This window comes from Dipodomys spectabilis, unplaced genomic scaffold (genome assembly GCF_019054845.1).
Source record: "Dipodomys spectabilis isolate Male_0828 unplaced genomic scaffold, ASM1905484v1 ptg000069l, whole genome shotgun sequence".
Taxonomy (NCBI): Eukaryota; Metazoa; Chordata; class Mammalia; order Rodentia; family Heteromyidae; genus Dipodomys; species Dipodomys spectabilis.
The window spans coordinates 23,996,808-24,020,661 of NW_024870746.1; the positions used below are offsets into that span (position 1 = coordinate 23,996,808).

The 23,854-nt window shown below is 51.5% G+C and overlaps 1 protein-coding gene across 2 annotated transcripts; it reads left to right on the plus strand.

Moving 5' to 3' along the window:
* The first annotated feature begins 5,217 nt into the window (after positions 1-5,217).
* Rab7b (RAB7B, member RAS oncogene family) lies at positions 5,218-23,414 on the plus strand. 2 transcript variants are annotated; one of them, XM_042682358.1, is made up of 7 exons: positions 5,218-5,349; positions 10,375-10,574; positions 10,793-10,864; positions 11,354-11,480; positions 12,349-12,564; positions 19,540-19,665; positions 22,308-23,414. In XM_042682358.1, exons 3-7 carry the CDS (start codon positions 10,812-10,814, stop codon positions 22,383-22,385), a joined length of 600 nt encoding a protein of 199 aa, XP_042538292.1. In that variant the 5' UTR covers positions 5,218-5,349; positions 10,375-10,574; positions 10,793-10,811; the 3' UTR covers positions 22,386-23,414. The 2 variants fall into 2 exon arrangements, with proteins under 2 accessions (XP_042538292.1, XP_042538291.1); XM_042682357.1 differs by lacking the exon at positions 10,375-10,574.
* The last annotated feature ends 440 nt before the right edge of the window (positions 23,415-23,854 follow it).

Genomic DNA, 23,854 nt, shown 5'->3' on the forward strand with positions numbered 1-23,854 from the left:
CTACTACGAAGTTCCGTTCAACAGCACTGATCACTCAGACGATTCCATTATTTCCAGCATTGGTTGGGTGGAACTCTATTTAAAATTTTTTTAACTTAAAAAAAAAAACACCTTCCTTCATCAATCAGCTGCGCACCAGGTGATGAGCTGGTACAAGAGCAGATGCCAATATTTTGATGTGTTTCAACTTATCACAGTTACTTTTCATGCTCATACTACCCCATCTCTAACCAGTGGATGGCCCTCTAGTTACTTCCTGTAGACTTTTCTGGCCCATCTTTCACACTTCCAGTCCCATATGTGGCACTGCCATGGTCCCGAGGAGTCTTGGTTCCTTCAGCATACTCACGTATTTGCTATAAATAAACATACTTCATAGTATGTAGGGGGGGGGGGCAGGAAGGAGGGGGAGGGGAGGGAGAGAAGGGGGGGGGGGAAACACACCAGGGCTCATCCCCAGGGACCCACTATGGAGAATTCTTCTCTAACTCACATCCTCATTCAGTTGTCATAAGAAAGGACTTGTTTTTCTCTTCCTCACTTTAGTTTTTGCTTCCTTTTAAAAGGAAGAATCTTCAATTTCATTCTTATTAATAAATTATGTGCAAGTGCTCCGTAACTCTCACCTCAGAGAACACGAGGGTCCATTTGAAGTGGTTTTCATTAAAAGAAAAAAACAACAACAACACTTTTTTTCTCTGTACAAATAGAGAGAGAGAGAGAGCGCTATTGGTAAGAAACCTTTCTCTTTCTCTTACTGGGCACAGTGGCTCATGCCTGTGATCCTAACGACACAGGAGGCGGAGTTTGGAGGATTGCAGTTTGAGGTCAACCTGGGGAGAAAAGTTCACAAGATTCCATCTGGACCAGCAAGCACATGGGTGTGGTGGCTCGAGCCTGTTACCCCAGCTACAGTAGGCACAATGGCTGCCGCCTACCGGCCTGTCATCCCCAACAGCGTCGGAAAGCCCAGGGATCGTAACTGAAGCTGGAAGGAGCTGGAAGGAGCTGGAAGTTTGGCTCAAGTGGCAGAGCACCTGCCTGGTAGTTCAATCCCCAGTGTTCAAGGAGGGAAAAAGAATCATTTAAGCACCATATCTACTTCTCGAAACTGCTTTTTATTTTTTCATTTAAAAGTAGATTGATTCCTTATCAGGCAGCTAGCTGCTTCTTCTAATATTTACACAGTGTGCATTCGTTTATCTGACCCTCTCTCAATGCATAGATTCACTGGGGCTTAAGTTCAACCTGACACAATTCATAATTGTTTTATACCAGGCACTGAATGGGACCCTGGAAGATAGGCAAGGTGACTGGGTCAGCCAGCCCCTGACCACAGGGGTCATGGAACATACCCCAGGCTGAAGGTCAGGTAGCGAGCTAATCTGGACTTGAAGCTGAAGCTGCCGCCGTCATCACTAGGTGACCGTGGGTGATAGATTCATGTCTCTGGACCTCTCCTCTCTCAGAGCCTTTGGGAAGAGTTGGTGAAGTCTGGCAGGGGGCAGTAGCACCACTCAGCTTCCTATCCCATTCACAGACCTGCTCAGAGTGCATCGCAGCTCCACACATACATACATTTGTTTTCTTTTTCTCTTTACAGTTATATGTTTTGGGGGGTTTGAGTTGTGTTGTTTTCAGAGTGGGTTAAGAACAGCCTGCTCCGAACCAGCTAGCAAAGCAGGATCACAGAGCTACTAACCACACAGGCTCTGGAGCCAGACTGGCCCAGACTTGATTCCTAGCACCCGTTTGCCTGGCTGTTGAATGAGCATGGTTACAGGAAGTGCTTCTGGGGTCATACCGTGTGTGTCTGTGAACATTTAACTGCTGAGTGCCTGCGGTCATCAGCAAGCTGACTCTCAGCTGAGCAAATACATTAAAGGCAGGGGCCCTTGAATAAAAAAGACTTTTTCCTCTAGATCAAGGCACCCTATGTGGGACCAGCTGTTCTCTGTGGGGTCAGTTTTGGCCCTGGGACTGTCCATAATGTGCTGGCCGGGGACTGTCCATCCAGGAGGCTGAGAAGAGAAGGCTTACAGGATGAAAGTGATGTGCAGGCCACACAATCACCTCTGCTAAATGACCAAACAGGGTGGTGACTCACTGATCCTCACAGTAGCTTTGCAGCCTGGTCCCTTGTCTCCATTATCCTCATTGCCCTGGGCAGGGCTCTCCCCTGGACTTTTGCTCCTGCATCTTGACTCATGCCCTGATCTGACCTCCCCCTCTCCCCTCTCCCCAGCACACCCGTACCTGGTTAATAAACATCTCTAAAATCTGGCTCATATCCCAGTTATCCCCTGTCCCCACTTCCTGCATTTACAACAAGGACATCCCAGACAATAGGACTTCCCAGATTCTCTATGGTCTGGCCTCAGTTTACACACACACACACACACACACACACACACACACACACACATCAGGACCACCTGAAAAAAACTGAGCCCTCCCCGTTTTCCCATTTGCATGCTTTGTTCTCAGAAACTCTTCCGCCCTGTTTGCACCCTCCAGGAGCATTAAGGTGACAAGGCAGCCGGGTACCAGGGCTCATGCCTGTAATTCTAGCTACTCAGGAGGCTGAGATCTAAGGATCACAGTTCAAAGCTAGCCCAGGCAGTAATGTCCTTGAGACTCTTATCTCCAATGAACCAGAGACCACCAGAAAACCAGAAGTGGCATTATGGCTCAAGTGGTGGAGTGCTAGCCTTGAGCTGAAGGGTTCAGCGACAGTGCCCAGGCCCAGAGATCAAGTCCCACAACAGATAAAAGATAGATAAATATATATAATAAAAAAATTAAAAACGAGAAGTTGACAATGAAGACAGGTTCAACACAGTGCTGGAAACAAAATGGAACTCTCCATCCCAGGTTTGCCCCTTGAAGGTGGACAGCCAGGTCCGGAAGTGGAGCCCTTCCTGCTCTCCTCTGCCCAACACCAATGGGACCTACTGCCTCCTCCAAGGGCATTTCTGCTGCTGAAGGTCAGAACTTCAGTTCAACTTCCTTCTTCCTCCAAAGCCCACTTTGTCGCCCCCTCCCCAAAAAGAACTAATGTTTTCCCCCTTTAAGTCCCTCCCCATACATGGCTTTATTTGTTCCGTGTGTTATTATTTTCACTTGTATCCCCCAAAGAGTCAGACCTATTCAGGTTGTTGGGGGGAGGGGAAAGAGGCATCTGTGTCCTCCCCCACCCCCAGGGTAGGGACTGTCACACACCCCCCCCCCATGCACCTGCTGCTTGTGTGTTAGAGGAGGGAAGGGAAGTTGCTGACTTTGATCCCCTATGGTTGGAGGAAGTGGGGACTGGACCTGGCTGTGGCTGGTGGCTGAGCTTCCCAAGGTGTTGGGAGAGTTCCCTAAAAGACCTGTGCTTGGTTTCTGTCCCTCCCCACCCCTCCCCAGTGAAAAGCAGCCACAGCTCACTCCCCAGGCCCCAAAGCACTCCCACAGCTGTGGGACTTTCACACATGGAATTGGAAGTCGCAGGGGTGTGTCACTATACCTCACTTAAGGGCTCTCTCTCTCTCTGTCTCAAAAAAACAAAACCTTGAATACACATGGTCTAGGCAAGCACTTTATCATTTGAGCCACACACACCACTCTTTTTTGGTCTGGTTATTTTTGAACTAGTCTCATTTTCTGCTCAGGCCTGGACCATTGTCCTCTTATTTCCACTTCCCATCATAGTGGGTTCATAGGCTCATGCCACCATATCTAGCTTTTTCTGTGGAGCTGAGGGTCTTGTGGATTTGGTGCTGGCTTTGAACTTCCATTGTCCTGATCTCAGCCTCCAGAGTAGCCAGGATTACAAGCATTGCACTGGCTTCTAAAGGGGTTTCTAAAGGACAACAGTTTAAGAACAAATCACTGCTCAGGAATTTGTGTTTGTCCTGAGGGTAGTGTCCACCCTTAAAATAGAAGGTTTTGGGTAAACAGTCTCTGGAACTTTCCTTCCATAATGGAAATCATTATATCTTCCCTATAGGCATACCTGCTAGTTAATACCCCAAAAAGAAGGAAGGAATAAGGAAGGAAGGAAGGAAGGAATGAGGGAGAGAGAGAGAGAAAGGAATTTCAACGTCTGTTCCACCAAAAATTCCTTAGCAGGGCCCATACCTGGCACTGTGAGTGGCCAAGTGTGGGATTCGAGGTTCTACACTCTGAGGACAAGACACAGCAGCAGCAAGGCATCTTCCCAGCTGCTCCTGAGCCCAAGGAAGAACTTTCTGATGGGGGATTATTAAAAATGGAATGGACTGGCCAGGAGACAAAAACCCCATCTGAGGAGGAATGTATTATACACCGTAAGGGGATCCCTTGAGAGCTGTGACCACATCTAAATTCGTCGTGTTCCCCTTTCAGCTGGCGATCATAGCAATCCTAGGTGCGGTTCCAGGCCTTTGTAAGACCCACATCATGGCGTGTAAGCAGCATTTAAATGACAGCTGTCTCTACTGTCTTCCAGGCAGGATACACACCCTCACCTGGGAGGTGTCAGGACACGTCACATATCTACAAGCCTGGTACGGTGTGATGTGGGTTTATGCATGTGATATGTGTGCACGATGAGTGTGTGCATGTGTGTTGTTTTTGTGAGTGTGTGGTGTCTGTTTACTGCCTGGGGTGGGTTGGGAATATGTGGGGTATTGGTATTGGGGTTTGGGATGTATGAGGTGTATGTGTATTGTGTGGAGGGTGTGGTGTATGTGTGTGTTGTGGCGTGGGGGTGTACATGCTGTGTGTGTGTGTGTGTGTGTGTGTGTGTGTGTGTGTGTGTGTGTGTGTGTGTGTGTGTGTGTGTGAGAGTGAGATGAGGGTAAGGAGTAGGAACAGGCCCTCTTTCCTCCAGATCAAATCCACAACCCTCGCTTATGAGAACCAACAGATCCACAGGTCCCTATATTGGGTGGCTTCCAGCAGCAACGATAGAAGTTTCTAAAACCAGCCAGGGGTTCCTTAGGGAACCCACAAACAGGGCATATCAGCCCCACAGGCCCTGGGACCACAAGCCCCCCACCCCCTCCCTGAGGTGTTCCATTCCCCCATCCCCAGGGGCCAGAATCCCTCCAAACACATTCTCAAGGAGCCCCAAGTCCAGGCAGCTGGGGGCCTGGCTTTCCCATTTCTCCCCACCTCCTCCACCCACACAGCTGAGGTCACCCTGCCCAGCCTCTTTTGCAATTTTCCCAAGTCTGTGCACCACGGGAGTGGAGAGAAAGCAGAGGGAAGTGGCCTCTCCACAAAGTCTGGCCTGGTGAAACGGTTGCTCCAAGAAGACAAGAGAAGTCCAGGTCCCGAGCCAGCTCCTGCAGGTCCTGGAGCCAGGCGCTGCCCAGCACCGCCGTAAGTGACCTGAGCCCTCTGCCCCAGAACTATGTGGGGTTTGTGGGGAAGAGTGGAAGCAGGGGGTACGAGGTGGAGGCTTAGAATCTAGCAGCTGCAGGCTTTAGCCCCAAACTCCATGCTGCAGAAACTCTCTGGGCACATTGGCAAGGGAGGAAGGACTTCCTCACTTGCCCAGGAGCTGAGGCCCCCACAGGGGGATCCTTAAGGGCCGCCAGTGCCAGGCAAGGCAGGGCTACAGCCAGCTCAGTAGGACGATGCTGCTGTGCCAAACCCACAGGGCCTGTCAGAAACCGAAGCCCTCCTGGAGGACTGAGTACTGCAGCCCTATGGGCAAGGGCATGGGGCTGGAGGGACCAAAGGGCCTCATCAGGAAAAGATGTTCATTTCCTTCAGCAGAAAACGACCCCTCCCTCTTCCTAAATCATAACTATGTTTCCTGGCAACAAGCTGCAGCACTAGGAGAACCAGTGAATAGAGTTGGACAGATCTCAGCTCTAGTCTCAGCCTGCCTGCCACTAACTAGGTTTTTGCCTCAGGAACGCACTGAGCTATAATGATGTTTTGTAAAATGCATAATTGCTAGTCATTTGGTTTTAATAGAAATCATTTCCTGGGGCCCACTGATGAATCTCCAGCACAAAAGTCCCATGGAGGTAGTAATATATGCAGATTCCGATCTACATTGTGCTGGCACATTGTTGGCATCTAGTATATGTGCTGGATGCCTGGATGGAGTATGGATACTTAATGGTGGATGGATGGGTGGATGGATGGATGGTTGATGAGCGATGGACAGATGATGAATGGATGCATAGACAATAGATAAATGAATGGACGATGCGTGGTTGATTTGATAAATGAATGATAGGTGCATGGATGGAGATGGATAGATGGATGGATGATAGAGATAGATAGATAGATGAATGGAAGGAAGGAAAGGTGGCTGGATGGATGATGGATAGATGCCCCCTCCAGAGCCAGGCTGTTTGGGGGAGAGAAGGGTACTGATCATTGGAGGCACTCTCCTCGGCACAAGCCTCTTGGGGAGTCAGAAATGATACCCTCAAAGAACTTAAAGAGTCAGAATGCAGGGCCTTCTGAAGCCAGTATTGTGGTGCCCTTCCAGGGGAAGCAGGTCTGGACCTGCCAGGTTTGGGCAGGGAAGGCAGAGCTGACAGTGATCAGACAGGCAACAGAGTTTTGTTTATACTCTTTGTCGTGTTCCACCCAAACTTTACTCCAGGGTGAACAACGTTGCCATTTCCCAATGTATGCAGTGAGGAGAGGCCGGGGAGGTGTGTGTTGGGGGCAGGGGGTTGTGGCTGCTGCAGAATTCTCAGCTGCCCCTGCTCAGCTCCCTGCCAGCCTTTGTGGCACCTCATGTACTTACCCGGGCCCAGCTGGGACCAGAGGCGGGTGGAGAGAAGGGACAGATGTGGAAAAGTGAAGGCTGAGTTCTTGTATGTAGGCTCACGGCAGGTCCAAGCACATGGCAACCGGCTGGGCAAGGTCAGAGCCGCTAATGCTACAGCAGCAGCCAGCAGGCAGGGCCTAGGCTCCCAGCGTGGAGGTAGGTGCACCCAGGGAAGCTGGGTAGACCAGGTGTTCTCCTGCTGTGGAAAGCGCTTTCTACTTGGCATGGCTCTGGGGGTCTAGGCTGTTGCAGGCAGGACCTGTGCTCCATGCCTGCTGTTCACTGTCACTTCACAGTGGAGATGACTCAGCCGGCCTCTAAGGGAGTGATCAGCTTTGAAGCAAGTGAGTCAGCCGGAGTTGGGGGACGGGGAGAGTGGGAAGAGGCGGGGAAGGACAGCCAAGCCACCAGCCAAGCCGAGCAGGGAGGGCGCAGGGGACCTCTGCCACAGCTCCTCTGCAATCTGCCAGCGTCTGCCCCCAAACCACCACCCCATCCCACGCAGTCAGTCAGTCCTGGCCGCTATCTGGAGGCTGATGATCCTGAATTCAAGGACGGGGCTATTTTTAAACAGTGGCCCTCCCACAAATGCCTGTCCTGGGGTGAGCTGGATGTGCAGGGGCGGAACACGTAGGGGACAGGGAGAGGGAGGTGGAAGGGGTAGAGGGGAGCTTAGCATGACTGGGGCAAGTTTTGGGGACCAGGAGACCTTGTTGTGTGGTCCCCAGGAGAAATCCACCCCTAGCAGGAGGGTGGAGCCGGGTGGGGTATCTGGCTCTGTATTCCATGAGTGGTGACCCAGGGTGGGAGAGTGGATTCCGTCGCTTTCTAGAACCTTCCAGGAGTTACCTAGGCTCCACTCTGGCTGCTGGAATTCAGCCTGGGCAATGCCTTTACACTGTAGCAAAAGGCCAGCACCACAGACCCAGCCTCTGGCCCCTACACCCCGCTCCCTCTCCAGTTGTTTGGCATTTATCTGGATCGTTCCTAGCTTGGGGGCCTGTGGCGTTACAAGACTATGACACGTGCTGCCTGCACAGCAAACCACAGACATGAGTGAGGCCGGTTTCACTCCGGAGTGGAACAGACTCACTGAAGTTAAGTAACATCCAACGTCAGCAGCTGTCATCCCAGCTGCTGGGGGGGGGGGGGGGGGGGGGAGTGTGTGGCTGTAAACCCAGCTACAAGTCCAGCCTAGGGAGAAAAATAAGACCTGATCTGAAAAAAATAAAGCTGGGGACATGACTCAAGTGGTACAGTGCCTGCCTAGCAAGTCCTGGCTCCCAATCCAGACTCTAACTCCCATCGTCTTTATGATATCAGGGATGAATGCTTAACTTCTGCAGACACCTATTTCTTTGACCATAAAATAGACATCCTAATAGCGGTACACCTAAATGCTGTCTTGTGTGTGACGAAATAGCTAGTGTTTCTTCAGCCCTCCATTAGTGCTAGAAAAATGTCTCCTTGCTATGTCTTAGGTGCTGAATATGTCCTAGCAACCTACTAATTCGTTTTCCCTCACAGCTGCCTCTGTGTGTGTGTATGTGTGTGTGTGTGGTCCATTTGTCTATTCCAGAGCTCTGGGCACAGCGTTAGGAAAATAAGTATTTGCTTATCATCCGGGGGCCCATAGTCATATCCCAGCCTGCACATGGAGCAATGTGGGGAGTCTGCATCCCGGCCAGGTCCTCACACACAGCTCCTGCTCACAGTCCCATCCCCCCCCCACACACACACACCTACCCCCCCCCCTGCAGTGGCTGCCGGCCTCCACCTCCTCCAGATCTCGGGACTTTACTGAGGTCACCAAACCTGGGTCCTGTGTGTGCCCCAGATTCTTGTGCATATGGATTGCACGATTTCCAACTCACCAGGGCCCAACAGAGCCTTCTCTGCCCTGCCATTCATCCCTGGCCGATCTGTTCACGGTGGTGTGGCCCTGGGTGAGTTACAAGTGACTCATCTGTCTGAGCCTTGGTTGGGTCCATTTCACAGGGCTGTGGCTCGGACCACGAGCTTTTAGGAAACCCAGTGCAGCTCTGAGGAGCACCTGCAGCTTTCTTACTGACAGCGCTTTTCAGTGCTGATTCCTTCTCTACTTCTTCCTACCTGCCCGTGGTTCTGGCTCAGTAAGAGCTTATGGGAGGGTTTGTTTGTTTCGCTTCAACAAATCACTTTGTAAGTACATTACATCTTGGACAGGTTTACAAAACAAAGATAACACACCCCAGGAAACAGCTGTCCATTGTGCCCTGCCATCTTCCCAAATCATCACCCATGCTTAGAGCCCCACACTCTCCGGGGCTGCTTACCCTGTGGGTGGCAACATGACTATGACTTGCCAGCCCCAGTTCCTACCTTCAGTGCCTTTCTTCTATCAGTTTAGAGGACAGGAAATGTTTCTTAATGAGTGAATGAATGAATGGTGTAGGGTACCCACATCCCTTCTTCATCTTGCTTCCTCTCTAATCTCTTTCTTCCTCATTCTCCCCTGAAGCAAAACAAAACCACCTTCTCCATTCTTCATTCTAAGTTGGTTTACTTCATTCCCTCTGAGACATTTCGCCTCCAAACATTGCTTCAGCCCCCCTCCCACATTTTCACCACCACCTCTTGGGCAGTGGACACGGTCCCTGGTGCCCCCAGCCCTGTGCCTCCCTCCCTCACCTCTCTGCAGTGGGATCCTATTCACTTCAGTGTCTCTCACGCTCTCTTTCTGGTATCAGATCAACATGTTCTCGCGTGAGAAGCGGGAACTGTGTACAGTGATGCACTATGTGAGGTCCTCACTTGAATCCAGCCATCACCTAACTCATGCCTTCTGTATTTCAAAATGATTTGCTAGGGGATAGGGGGTGGCTTCGTGGTAGAGTGCTTGCCTGGCATTCCCCTGGTCCTGGGTTCCAATCCCAGTACTGCCAAAATAACACGCAGTTTTCAGGAGTTCAATTTTTTTTTTTATCCGAGACCAAGACTCAAACTCGGTATCTGATGCTTTTGCTCATCAGCTAGAGCTGTACCACCTGAGCCAGGCTTCCAATCCCTCAGGAGTCCAATTTTAATACCAGTTTATATTTCAGTACTTGGGGTGATATTGAACATATAGTTTAGCATCTTCTGCTGGGACCTCTTTTATAAGTTTTTAGGGTGTTGATGCTGGGGTTTGAACTCAGAGCCTGTCCCTGAGCTTTTGTGCTCAAGGCTAGTTGCTCTACCACTTGTGCCACAACTCCACTTCCAGCTTTCTGGTGGTTAATTGGAAATAAGACTCTCATAGACTTTCTCGCCTATGCTGGCTTTGAACCACAGTCTTCAGATCTCAGTGTCTTGAGTAGCTAAGATACAGGCGTGAGTCTCAGACATCCATCTAGGACATTGTAATGGCTGCTTCATTCATTGTGTGCCATGACTTAACCCCTTCTTTACTGACACATGTCTACAAGCAATACTGTAAAGAATGTTCTTCAACAAGACTCTTTGTTCTCGATTAGTATTATCTTCTTAGAACAAATTCCTAGAAGCAGAAGCCAGGAACATTTTTAAGATTCTCAGCACTGGCTGCCAAGTAGCTTTCTAGAAACACCAACCCATCCCCTTCCCCCCAGCTGCAGCAGAGAAGAGACTTTTGATTCTGCAGTTGTATCCTCGGACTGGGGGGAGGGCACAGCCTCCAGCCGTTATCCTGCCTCTTCCTGCCCGGCCCTCCACCCCTGGCTCCAGGCTGGACTGTCTGCAGGCCCCTGCTCCATCTCGCCCTGCCTTCTTGGTGCTCCAGACTGTCCCAGAGCAGGGCTGAGAGCAAAGGGTGAGTGATTTGCCTGTCCTTTGGGATCGCAGGCCTTCCAGCCTTGAGGAGATCACCAAGGGAAGGAAAAGGAGGGTATAAAAAGATTGCTGGATCGGGGGGTTCTTTCTGAGAATAGCTCCGCCTAGGTCCTGGGCCTAGAGCAGAGACCTACGTATTGAGAAGGGCCGGCCGCAGTGACCATGGCCGGTGTGGCAATGTCCTCCATTTCTCTACAGGCTCTGAAGCTCCTTCTTCATGAATCCCCGGAAGAAAGTGGACTTGAAACTCATTATTGTCGGAGCACTTGGGTAAGTCACGTTCAGCTCGGGTGTGGAGCTCTTACTTACCATCCCCAGTTCTGAGCCAGGGAAGGAACCAAAGAACATCCCCTTGGGCTGCCATCCCGCCCCCTACCCCGCTAGAAAGTGCATCCCTGCTCCAGGACAAAGCTTAGTTGGGAGAAAAACAAGCGTGTCCCAGCTTGGCGGTAACTTGCTGCATGAGCCCTTCCGTCCCTGATACCCTCCTAACTGCATACCCAGGAGGGCACTAAGCACTGCTCTGCAATAGTCAGCCCTCTCTAAACTCCTCTGCTCAGTCTGATTGGTTTCTGCTTCCAGAAACCATCTCTTAGACCCTTGCTTCTCCATGTGTGGTCCCTGGACCACTGATGCTAGAAAGTCAGAATCTCAAAAGACAGACAGCAGTTCAAAGGTGGGCTTGCCAACTCAGCATGGTATGGGTCCACGTGTGTGTTTGACATGTGAGCTTACCTCTTGGCTGGGGCTTTTCCTCAGGGTAGGGAAGACCTCCCTCCTTCACCAATATGTGCACAAGATGTTCTATGAGGAATATCAGACCACGCTGGGCGCCAGCATCCTCTCCAAGACCATCACACTGAACGACACAACCTTGAAGCTCCAGGTGAGCCAGACTAATTTAACCTAAACACACTTGAAAATGACCCATTCTCCCTGGACAGCCCACCTTACATAGCAAAATGCCCTGGGATGTAGAGGGGTCTAGCACAGGAAACAGTGACCTTCAATTCATGAGCCAAACCTGGTCTTTGGGATATAGCCACACCCACTGACTTAACTATGGCCTGTTTAGTCAAATGTGTTTATCACCTGGTTCTTTGCAGAAAAACAAATGTGTTAGGGTCTGATCTAGAAGAAAGATGACTCATTCTGGAGTTAGGAGACTTAATTCTGCACCCCCCCCCCAGAAGACCTGGCAGCACTTTGGGACAAATCACTCCCAAAGCCCAAGCTTCCAGGTCTGCCCTGTGAGCATGAGAACCCCCACTTTGATAACTCCAAAGGAAAATGAGAATTCAGAAATGAAGACACAGCCAGGTGCTGGAGCTCATGCCTCAAATCCTCACTGCTCAGAAGGCTGAGATCTGAGGATTGCGGTGCAAGCCAGCCTACACAGAAAAGTCCACAAGACTCTTATCTTCACTAAACTACACAAAAAAAGCTGGAAGTGGTGCTGTGGCTCAGGTGGTAGAGCACTAGTCTTGAGTGAAAGAAACTCAAGGAGAGCACCCAGGCCCTGAGTTCAAGTCCCAGGACGGGAGTAGGGGATAGGGGGGTGGGGGAGGTGGGAGAGGTGAAGGCACTTGCAGGATATTAGGTTCTACTGCTTGCAGGTGGAGAGAAAGCCCATATGCATCTAGGCCAGGGCTTTCTCTACCCACAGAAGGGAGACTCTGTATCACGTGACCTGCCTGCACCTCTCTCCGGGCAGTCCTCACAGCTCCATGGGCTGGCTGTTTTTCCCCCTCTAGATCTGGGACACCGGTGGTCAGGAACGGTTCCGTTCCATGGTGTCCACATTCTACAAAGGTTCTGATGGCTGCATCCTGGCGTTTGATGTCACTGACCTGGAGTCCTTTGAAGCCCTGGATATCTGGCGGGGTGATGTTCTAGCCAAGATTGTCCCCACGGAGCTGTCTTACCCCATGGTGGTGCTGGGGAACAAAATCGATCTGGAAGACCGGAAGGTACTGTTCATGTATTCATTCAACAAACGATGCCATTACCTGGTGTGTGTCTCGTGCTATGTTAATTTCCACATAAACAGAACTGAATCTGACATAGTCTTTACTTCAAGAATTCCAGCCTAGCCTGGTGCCAGTGGCTCATGCCCTGTAATCCTAAATACTCAGCAGGCTGAGATCTGAGGATCGCAGTTCAAAGCCAACCCAAGTAAGAACATCTGTGAGTCGCTTATCTCCAATTAACTACCAAAAAGCCAGATGTGGAAGTATGGGTTAAGTGGTAGAGTGTTAGTCTTGAGCAAAAAAGCTCAGGGACAGTGCCCAGACGCTGAGTCCAAGCCCTGGGACTGGCACACACACACACACCAGAATTCCAGTCTAATAGTGAATATAGATACTTTAAGAGACAACGGTATGGTAAAAGTGATGGTAGAGATGTACATTGGAAATGTGGGGATACGCAAAGGGCTATCTACCCAAATCAACAATATAGGATCACCTAAGAAAAGTGAGTTCCAGGCTGAAGCAGAGCCGGATAAGGGCTGAGAACTGAAAGTCAACGGGGAAAGGCTATTAAGGCATCAGTGGGAGGCAGGAGTCAGAAATTGGTATTAATTTTAGAACAGTATTGTGTGCAGTCAAGAAGGGATTGGCCATCATGAATTCTTAGATCCATATGTTTTCTAAGAAGGTAACAACCTTTTGCTAGCTTACACGTGTCAGGGTCGTGGGTTAACTACGTGACGCCGGTCTCCTCCAGGACCACAGCAGCCCATGGGGTCAACGTTGACCTAGACCTTCGCAGGACCGTTGAGGGGAGCATTCTTTCCATCTTTGCTTCCTGCTGAGAAAGGAGGTAAAGATGCTCTGTGCCAAACCAAGCCTCAGTGCCACCCGAAAGAGCTGTTTGAACCAAGTTCTCCCTTGTATTTCACATACACAGAAGTAACAAGGACTGAATCGTAGTGTTTGAATTCTGGTTTTACAAGGGTTCAGATGTGACAGGAGCGATAGGAGAACTGAGACATGATGTCAGGAAGTATGTTGATGCACGTGGGGGGGAGGGGAAGGAAAGAGGGGGGAGGGTGCTTCCAGTATGCACCCACCTGCGTGGAGGAAAGGTACCTGCGTGGAGGAAGGCACATTTGGTTTGGGGGTGCCGCTGGAGAGGACCAGCAGGCTTTGGAAATTTCAGAGAAGTCCATGGTGGAAACCCCAACTAGACCACTTGAGCTGTGGGTTGGGGGGAGGAAGGGGGGGAGGAGTAGAATCAATGTCGATTCTCAATGTACCCATCTCCAGGCTCAAACAACAGCCAAAGTGCCAACGTCATTCAAACACAAGCTGCCTCCCTTCCTCCCCCCCCCCCCGCCCCCCGATGGGGACCAGCCACCGGGGAGAACCTCATGCTAGCCTTCCTTCTTGCTCCTCACCCCCTCACCTGAGCCAGGAGCTCTGGGGTCAGATCCTGTGTGAGCTGAGCAGGAAGAAGGGGAAGCGGTAGGCCAGCAGGACTGTTCTTCATCAGCTGGCACGGGCCTCCGGTAGTGCTGCGTTCTCTGGGCGTGGCAGGTGTGGCAGGCTCTCCTCTGGTCACTCATATAGATACTCGATTGGGGAACATTGTCCTGTCCCTTCCAAGGGCCTTGTGTTTTCCTCATCTCAAGCAGCCCCAGCCTGGCTGTCCCTCGGTGGAATCCACAGCTCCCATACAGCCCAGTTCTGCAGCCGGGAGCTGGCTCACGCACCCTGGCTCTGCCATAGAGAGTTGGTATCTCTGCTCCCCCCCGCACCATCCCCTGCCATGCCTGGGCTCCGTCAGGTGCAGGTTAGGTGCTGGCTACCACATCACCAGACTCTAGGGCCAAATGCTAATGACCATCCACAGTCATCTTTTGACTAGAAGTGAGACTTGCTTTTCCCGACCCCCTAGTGAGGACTGAGTGTAGTTATACCCACAACCCATCTTTCTCCAAAGAGATCCTCCTCTTCCTGCCTGTGCCCTGGGCTTGAATGCCACCTAAGACACTCTTGACTCTTGCTCATGAGCCATTAGAAAATGTGCATGGTCCCAGAGCCATCTGTCCCCCAACCCACTTTACGTCTGAATTAACCTACAGCACCACCATGCCACTGTCCACTTCAGCCATGGGCTGTGGGACGGGAAGTTGAGGGCTTCAAGGCTGAGAGTCTGGCTCTTCTTGGTGAAGGGCAAAGCCCCATGTTCTGGTGAGAGCAGGGAACCAAGTAGAAGGTTGAAGGAGTGGCTCGGGCAGCTACTCCTCAGGTAGAACAGGTGGAGCTTAATAAAGAGAGGGACGGGAGTTGATGAATGACATAAGCGATCAGCTGACGGAGGAGACTGTGAACTTGAGGTGGATCTCTGGTGTGTTCTCCTGAAGGAGCCCTGGGGGAAGTATTTGCCAGGAACAAAGGACTTGCAAGGGTGGTTTTTCTAAGCCAGAGAAGTCAAAGGCCAGATCTGGGAGGGCTCTGGGGAGCCTTGAAATTGAGAGAAGGGAAGGGGAGGATGGGGCTAGATGTTGGAAGTTGGAAAGCAAGGCAGGATGGGGACATGTGGGAGGGGAAAGGAGAGGACATAGTGGACCCAGAAATAAGGCCAGCTTTAGGATTTGCAGAGGTTCCCCTCTGGCCCTAAGAAGAAGAGGCTGAAGTAGGGGTTGTGGGGCAGGGGGGAGCTCTGAGGCCACTGTGGGCAGTGGTGTGTTGGGTGGAAGGATGCCAAGATGGGCTGCAAGTGTTCACTGTTGGAGGTTACCTGGCAGCTAAGGGTCAGGTGGGGATGGACAGGGCAGGGGGGCCCATCAAAGCTCCGCGGGCGAGCCTTGGCTTACAGAGGGGAAGAATAAAAGAATGGGCAGAAGCATAAGGTGCCAGGCAATCCCTTCCTACTCCCCTCCCCGCCCCATGGCAGGTGGGTCGAGAGATCACCTCACAGAGGTGGAAGAGGAAGAGCCACCAATCCTAGGAAAAGCCAGAGGAGAGGCTAAGAGATTCTGGAGAGTGAGGGCAGAGAGGGGTTTGTCCACAGAAGAAGGGGTTAGAGGGAGTTGGCTGGCAGAAGCCATCCAGACAGGAAGCTGTGCTGAACAAAAAGGAAATGAGCTCAGGGAAATGGAGAAGAGGAAGTAGGGGGAAGAGAGAGGGTCCTGGGAGACTCAGGATGACAAAGCCAAGCAGGGAACTGGGAAGCACCTGCTCCCAGATGCCTTTCCTGGGATGCAGACCCAGCTAGGAGTCTACCAGCCCCTGGCTGAAAGGGAAGGGAAGTGGGAGGTGGGTCTTGGAGGCAGGGTCTGGCCTGCACAGAGCCAGGGGGCTGAGCGCCATCTCTTTCAGCCCCTCCAGCTGAGCTCGGTCCCACCCATGCTCCACCATGCTTGTTCTGGTCCCGCACCAGTGTCTTCCTCTGAGGGAGCCAAACCACAACACAGATTTCCTGAGATTACTTTGGGATGAAAGGAAATGATGAAATTGTTAACCTCCTTTTTGTCATCCCTAAGGGACAGGCTGGAAATGGCAGCAGCTTTTCCTACCCAGTATTTACTTTGTGTGTGTGTGCCTGCATGCCAGTACTGGGGCTTGAACTCAGGGTCTGGACACTGAACCTTCGCTTTTTTGCTCAAGGCTGGTGTTCTACCACTTGAGACAGAGCTCCCTTTCTGGCTTTTTGCTGGTTAATTGTATATGAGAGTCTCACTGACTTTTCTGTATGAGGTTACTTTTGAACTGTGATCCTTAGATCTCAACCTCCTGAGTAAGGAGACAATTACAGACATGAGCCACCAGCACCCAGGGAAAAGAAGTATTTCAAAACACATTTGTAGATTTTGGAAGATGAGAAAATTCTGGGGTTGAGCAGTGATGATGGTTGCGATTTCCTTAAGGCTCCTGAAATATATGCTGAAAAATAGCTGAAATGCTGAATTAGATGTGATGTATATTTTATCACAATTCACACACATAATGATTTAAAGAATTTACTGGTGACTTTTTAAAAGGAATTCCTCCTACTTGTACAGAAGGTAATCGTGGAAAATACCAGTTTATTACTAAGAACAGTTTTTCTAGCAAATACATTACATGGCATTTATTCCCAAGGATGTAAATTCTCCTTGTGCATAGGAAGGAATTTCCAATTTATTACCAATAAGTGGTGACAGAGCATAGAATTGAGATCATGTTACTCTTAGCAATTCTGTGTATGTGTGTGTGTGTGTGTGTAGATCCTAGGGCTTAAACACAGGACCTTGCATTCTTGCTTAGATTTTTTTTTTTTTTGCTCAAGGCTGGTGTTTTATCACTTGAGCCACCTCTCCAGTTCCAGTTTCTTTCTGATTAGTTAGAAATAAGGGTCTCAGAGACTTTCCTGCCCATTATAGCTTCAAACCGTGATCCTCAGATATAAGCCTTCTGACCAGCTGGGATTACAGGAATGAGCCACCAGCAACCAACTCTTAATAATTTGTGGGGGGGCTGGGAAGGTGGCTCAGGGGCTGGGAAGGTGGCTCAGTGGTAGAGTGCTTGCCTTGCATGCCTGAGGCCCTAGGATCGATTCCTCAGCACCACATAAGCAAAAAGAAAAAAGCCAGAAGTGGCGCTGTGGCTCAAGTGGTAGAGTGCTAGCCTTGAGCTGAAGAGCTGAGGGACAGTGCCCAGGCCCAGCGTTCAGGCCCCACGACCAGACCCCCCAAAAAAATAGTAATAATAATTTGTGGTACTTGATTGCTATTTTTAGAGATGATTTAGTGGTTTACCACTTAGTATTAAACATGCTAATTTTAAACTTGTATCATCAGTCATTTTAATGTATTTAGTTAGAAAAGCATCACAAGTAAAATAATACAAACTAGCCTGACTTTATTAAACATTTGGTCCCCAATGAATGTGCAAAACTAAAAGTGTTCATAGCTCATTATTACCCCTAGGGGAAAATTCATGGAAGCTACAACTTGTAAATTTTTCATGGCTCCCATATCCCCAAATGCCACATCCCAAATATATTGCCAGAGCCTAAGTTATAAATAACTTTTGTGCTTCATAAATAAAAGATAAGGTGATTCTAAAAGTCATAAAACCATCACTGCATAGGTGAAAACGGAAAAGCTGTCTTCAGTGGCTTTCTTCCCACACCAGCTCTGAAGGCGAGGTGGGCAAAAAACACAAGGAATCCTCTGTTCTCTGGAGAAGCAGTCGCTTTATACCATTTTACTCCACCGCAATGTTTATGGCAACTCCTGAACTCCAAGCATGAGCCTCCTTAAATGCACAGCACCTGCGGAGGTGAGGGTCTGGGCGGGAGGCCAGACATAAAGAAGGAAGGAGGTGTTAAAATAAAAAAATTAAAAAATCTAAGTCCAGCCAGGCACCAATGGCTCATACCTGTCATCCTAGCTCCTCAGGAGGCTGGAGATCTGAGGATCCTAGTTCAAAGCCAGCCAGGGCTGGAAAAGCTGTGAGCACCAGAAAAGTGAAAGTGGCTCAAGTGGTAGAGCACTCGCCTTGAGTTGAAGAGCTGAGGGACAGCGCCCAGGCCCAGAGTTCAGGCCCCACGACCGACAAAAAAGAAAAATCTAAGTCAAGACTTTGGCCTCAAATACTTTGAAAGATACAAAATCCTTTGAGCACCTCAGATGCTATCAAGTCGTAAGATGTGTTCATTTCCAATGCTCATCTGATTGATTGTTACTGGAGGGAGAACAAATTCCCCACTTCCATCCCTACCTACAAGTTACATAGACCAGTTTTTACCTAGTGTACCTTGAGGACAATTTTTTTCAACCCATGGATTTTTCCCCCTCTCTAGCGCATTGAAGGTTGGCCCTTGATTGCTCAACAGCTCTTGAGCACCTCTGTCCCACAGGAGACAGCATCCAGAGCCAGGACTGGGGTCCATCCACCCTAAGCTCCAAGAGGAGCTGGAGACCAGAGCCTGAGACCAAGGCCTGGGGATTCTCCCTCCTCTGCTCACAGCCACAGTACCTGGGAGACTGACCAGGTAGAGGCCAAAGCGCAGGCTAACCCTGGTCCTCAGCCCCTTGTCCGAGGCTGCAAACCGCTCAATGCCGGAGCAGTGGTGGTGGACGCCAGAGGAGTTGTGAAAGACTTGCTGACTGGGGACAGTCCGTGGACGCCATGGGCCCGCTGGAATACCACTCAAGTGGACCCAGGCCTCCAGAGCCTGGGTCTGCCCAGCCAGCACAGGCATGGGGTGGGAGTCCCTTCCTGGCTAGGGTCCAGTATGGCCCCCCTCCCTTTGGAAAGGCTTGAAGGCATCAATGGCAAGAAGAATGTTCTGGTTCAGGCCTTAGGAGGACAGCAGGTGCAGTGAGGTCTGATTCTGCCTTGCCTTGTGTTAGAATCCTGCTCAGCCCCGAATACTCTGGGCTTGCTTCTCCAGGCCTCAGGCCCCTCATCTGGGAAACAGTGCCGCCCAAATACCGCATATCGTCAACTCCTGTTGAGAATGTAGGAGAAGACGCGTAGACCGCGCTCAATAAGCGAGAGTGGCGAGGTGAGGGCTGTAGTGATGGGCGATGGATGGCGCTGAGGAAGGCGGTAAGGGCGGTAATGGTGGGGATAAAGAGGTGAGGGTGGCAGTGGAGGGGAGGATAGTGAAGATGGTGAGGACATGATGCTCACAGTCTCGTCGTCATTGTTAGAATCCCTGGGGCTCATGCCGCATTGATGGGCAGTGAGAGGAAGAAGCGGGGACCAGCCTAGGGGCAGCCTCCCTTTACAAGCCCAGCATCCGAGTAGCAACCCAACCCCAAGAGCACGCGAACGGTGAAACCCCATCTTGACAGTTTGCCCCCCCTCTCCGAGGCCACCCTGGGGGCTGACTGGCACCTGCGTTTGGAGGGGGCATGCGCACTGGGAGCGCGGTGGTGACCCCGGTGCGTGGCCGCGAGCATGGCACAGGAGCGGTGACCCCTTCTCCCCCTCCCCCCCACTCAGGTGTCTCAGGAGGTGGCCCGAGGCTGGTGCAGGGAGAATGACATGCCCTACTTCGAAGTCAGCGCCAAGAGCGACATCAACGTGGTGCAGGCCTTCGAGATGCTGGCAGCCCGGGCTCTGGCCAGGGTGAGCGGTCCCTGAGTTATGATTCCAGCCGGGGGGTGTGCAGAACAGAAGATGGGGGAGCGGTGGGGATGTGGGGAGGACAGGAATGGTGGAGGGGGACAGGAGTATCTGTCGCCTTAGTGAACTCATTGCAAGGGGGCTCAGGACGGCTGGCGCCCCAGATCCAGAGGCAAAAGGGGCTCAGGGTAAGTAGTTAGGGGTCCCCCATCCACTAGCTACCAAGATAGATCCTTTAGGGAGCATCTGAAAACTCCAGACCTGAGCCTCACCCTGAAGCCATGGGCAGGACAGAAGCCCCACAGGACCAAGCATTTGTCCAGGCGGAAGAACTCCTCCAATCAGAAAGGGGGACAGCCTGAGCCCCCCAGCTGGGATAGCCTAGCCAGCAGGGGGCATGTGTGCCCAGCACCCGCAGGCGTCACAGGAGTGGTTGAAACATGGCTACTGCAAATAGACAAGACTTAGTAAGGCAAGGTGGGACTTGGGGGTGGGGAGGGGGCACAGGGTGGAGCCGGGGCACAACCCATCCTGTGGGGGAGGGAGGGAGGAAAAAGGGGGTCAGGAACAGAAAGCTGTCTCAAAGCAGGTTCAGGGCTCCAATGCTATTTTTTTTTTTTTTTTTGTCAGTCATGGGGCTTGAACTCTGGGCCTGGGCACTGTCCCTGTGCTCTTCAGCTCAAGGCTAGCGCTCTACTGCTTGAGCCACAGCACCACTTCCGGTTTTCTAGTGTTTTATTGGAGATAAGAGTCTCACGGACTTTCCTGCCCGGGCTGGCTTTGAACTGTGATCCTCAGATCTCAGCCTCCTGAGTAGCTAGGATTACAGGCGTGAGCCACAGGGGCCCAGCTTTTCCCAATGCTATTCTTTTGCATATGTGCTAGCTCCTGGGGCTTGAACTCCTGAGATTTTTGTGCTCAAAGCTTGAGCCACAGCTCTACTTCTCGTTTGTTCATGGGAGTTAACAGTCTCCTGGACTTTCCTGCCCCCTCCCCCACGGGATTGAAGCTGTGACCCTCAAATCTCAACCTCCTGAGCAGCTGGGATTACAGGCGTGAGCTCCCCCACCCCCCACCCCAACATGGGATACTTGTTCTTTCATTAACATCCTTTCTTGGCAAAAGAATAGGTTGTACATCCCATTAAGCAGCCAAAAGCACCGCAAAGGAAGGGGTCCCAGGGTTGCTTGAAAATGAAATCCTTCAGCCTGTAGAGCCCATAGCTTGAGGAAGTCCCCTCACTATCCTACCCAACCCCCAGAACTAAGGAAGGAGCTCTTGATGGGGAAAAGGCCAGCGGAGTGGCCTGGAGCTTGTCTGATGCAGAAGAGCCTGCCCTCCACGCACGCACGCACGTGCGCGCGCGCACACACACACACACACACACACACACACACACACACACACACACACACACACACACACACACACACACACACACACACACACACACACACACACACACACACACACACACACACACACACACACACACACACACACACACACACACACACACACACACACACACACACACACACACACACACACACACACCCTGTCCCCTGCTGGTGTGGGAGAGAGGGCAGGGAGGCAGAAGGGCAAAGAAGACTGAAGGATGGAGGAGAGGAGCTGTGGGGCTCTTTCAGGTTCCCAGAGAGAAGAGGGTGGAGTCAGCCAGGCACAGGGAAGGTGGAGGGGAGGGAGAGCTCTCCAGCAGAAGCAACAGAGTGAGTCATTATAGTCTCTGTCGGAATCAACACGTGGCCTCAGTTCTCCCTTCTGGTGAATGGCAAGTGTGAGATCTGGCTGCAGGTCAGGAGGCCTGGCCTCCAAATCTGGCCACTGAACTACTCTGAGCTTCTGGGAAGAGGAGGGGAACAGAGGAGAAAGAGGAGGGTAGGAAGTCAGTGGCTTCCTCCTCTGGGCCTCAGTTTCTCAACAGTACCATAGAAAATGAAAGACGATGACAAGCCTGCCCAAGCCATTAAAGCAGAGCAAAGGGCTGAGCTCCATGGCTTCTACCTGAATGCCAGCTCCTGGGGAAGGAGAACTGAGGAACCAGTCTAATCTAGTCACAGGTTAGGGAGACCTCCCCTCAAAAAGGAAGCTGGACTTGGTGGCACATGTTCGTGGTCCCAGCTACTCAGGAGGTAAAGGGAGGAGGATGGTGGTCTGAGGCTAGTCTGAGCAAAAACAGGAGAACCTACCTGAAAAAAAACTAAAGGAAAGAGAGAGAGAGAGAGAGAGAGGAAGGAAGGAAGGAAGAAAGAAAGAAAGAAAAGTGAACTGGATGAGACCCTCAGCTCTAATCCGAGGAGGAGGAGGAGGAGGAGGAGGAGGGGAGGAGGAGGAGGAGGAGGAGGAGGAGGAGGAGGAGGGGAGGAGGAGGAGGAGGAGGAGGGGAGGAGGAGGAGGAGGAGGAGGAGGAGGAGGAGGAGGAGGAGGAGGAGGAGGAGGAGGAGGAGGAGGAGGAGGAGGAGGAGGAGGGGGGGGGGGAGGAGGAGAAGGAGGAGGAGGAGGAGGAGGAGGAGGAGGAGGAGGAGGAGGAGGAGGAGGAGGAGGAGGAGGAGGAGGAGGAGGAGGAGGAGGAGGAGGAACAACTGTGCTCGGCCCCAATCACTGACTCTTCTTTCCCTCCTTAGTACCAAGGCATCCTAGAAAACCACCTCATGGACTCCATCAAGCTCTCACCAGGCCAGCCAAGGAGCAGGTGCTGCTGATGTCCAGCTTGAGCTCAGGATGCCCAGAGCCTGCTCCTGCTAGGCTCGACCCCCCTACTCCGCTGCCTGCCTGTGTCCAGCTTATAAGCAAGCGGCTCTGCAGCCAGAGCTCTTGCCCATTGCTGAACCCAGAATCAGAGCAGCCCTTGCCTGGGCCGACTGCGGAGAGGACAGGGCCGGGCCCTCAGGGGCCTAGATGAAGCCTAGAATGTCCCAGGTAAACCTGGGCCCTGGAGAAGTCCCAGGAGACTTGATGGCTCCTGCTGCCCACCGATGACCTCCTCACATGCAGACCTCCTCCACCCTTCCCATGGCACACCCCCAGGTCCACTAACACAGCTTTGGACAGCAACCAGGCCAAAGGGCAAGGGTGTGGGATCCCCACCCAGGGCCTGGGGCTATCTCCCCTGCTGGCAGAGGCCTGAGACTCCCTTCTGCTCCCAAGGACCAGCTGTCAGGGGCTCTCTCTCCCTCCTCCTTGCTCAAGGCTCCACAGCTCAATTCCAAGGGTGTGTCTGTGTTAGATGGGGGTGACCGGTGCCCTGTGCATATCAGAGTATGGTTTGGGGGCCCAGAGGCTGCACTGGTGTCTCAGTTGCTGTTGCTGATATGCATTTGTTTCTTCCTTCAGCAAGTATCTTTAAGTGCCTGCCACATGCATTGCACGGAGGTCCTGTGACAAACAGGTCAGCAGCCCTGGCCTCCCAGAGCAAGCCACAGCACGGGAGCAGGTGTTCCCAGAGAGCAGGCAAATGTCACGCACAACGTGAAAGTGAGACCCCGGGACGGGCTGGGAGGAAGCGCTATTTTATACAAAGTAGTCCATCCAGAAGGGCTTCCCAGAGGACGGGACCTTTGGCCTTGAGAGCAGGTGCCACCTGAGAGAGCTGAAGGAAGAGCATTTCAGGAGAGGGAATAGTAAAGCTAGGGCCTCGGGCTGAGGGCCAACTTTCTGGAGGCCAGACACCGGGGAAGGATATTCATTTTGTGTGTGTGTGTGTGTGTGTGAAAATACTGTACAGAGGGGTTACAATTACATGGGCAAGATAATGAGTACATTTCTTATCAAGCATTGCAGCCTCCTCCTTTGTTTACCCTTCCCATCCCTTCCCATCCTCTCCCCCCCCCCCCCACCAAAGTTGTAAAGTTCGTTTTCGACATAACGACTTGTACATCTCATTGTTGCAATGGGTCCACCTGCATCCCTATTTAAACGGTTTGTTTTTCCCCTTCCCCTCCACAAATTATACCGACATCAAATGCAGTGAAAGCAGGGGTTATACTATGGGGAGGGACATACAAAGCAACAAAGAAATCATCTTATAAATGCGTTAGAAACAATCGCATGAAACAAAAAAAATTTGTATATATATCTTAGGGTTCATTTCCCTAACATCATCTTATCTGACCTTTTCTGCTTGACTCAGACATATACTAGATATTGCATATAAGGGAAACCATGGGACCTA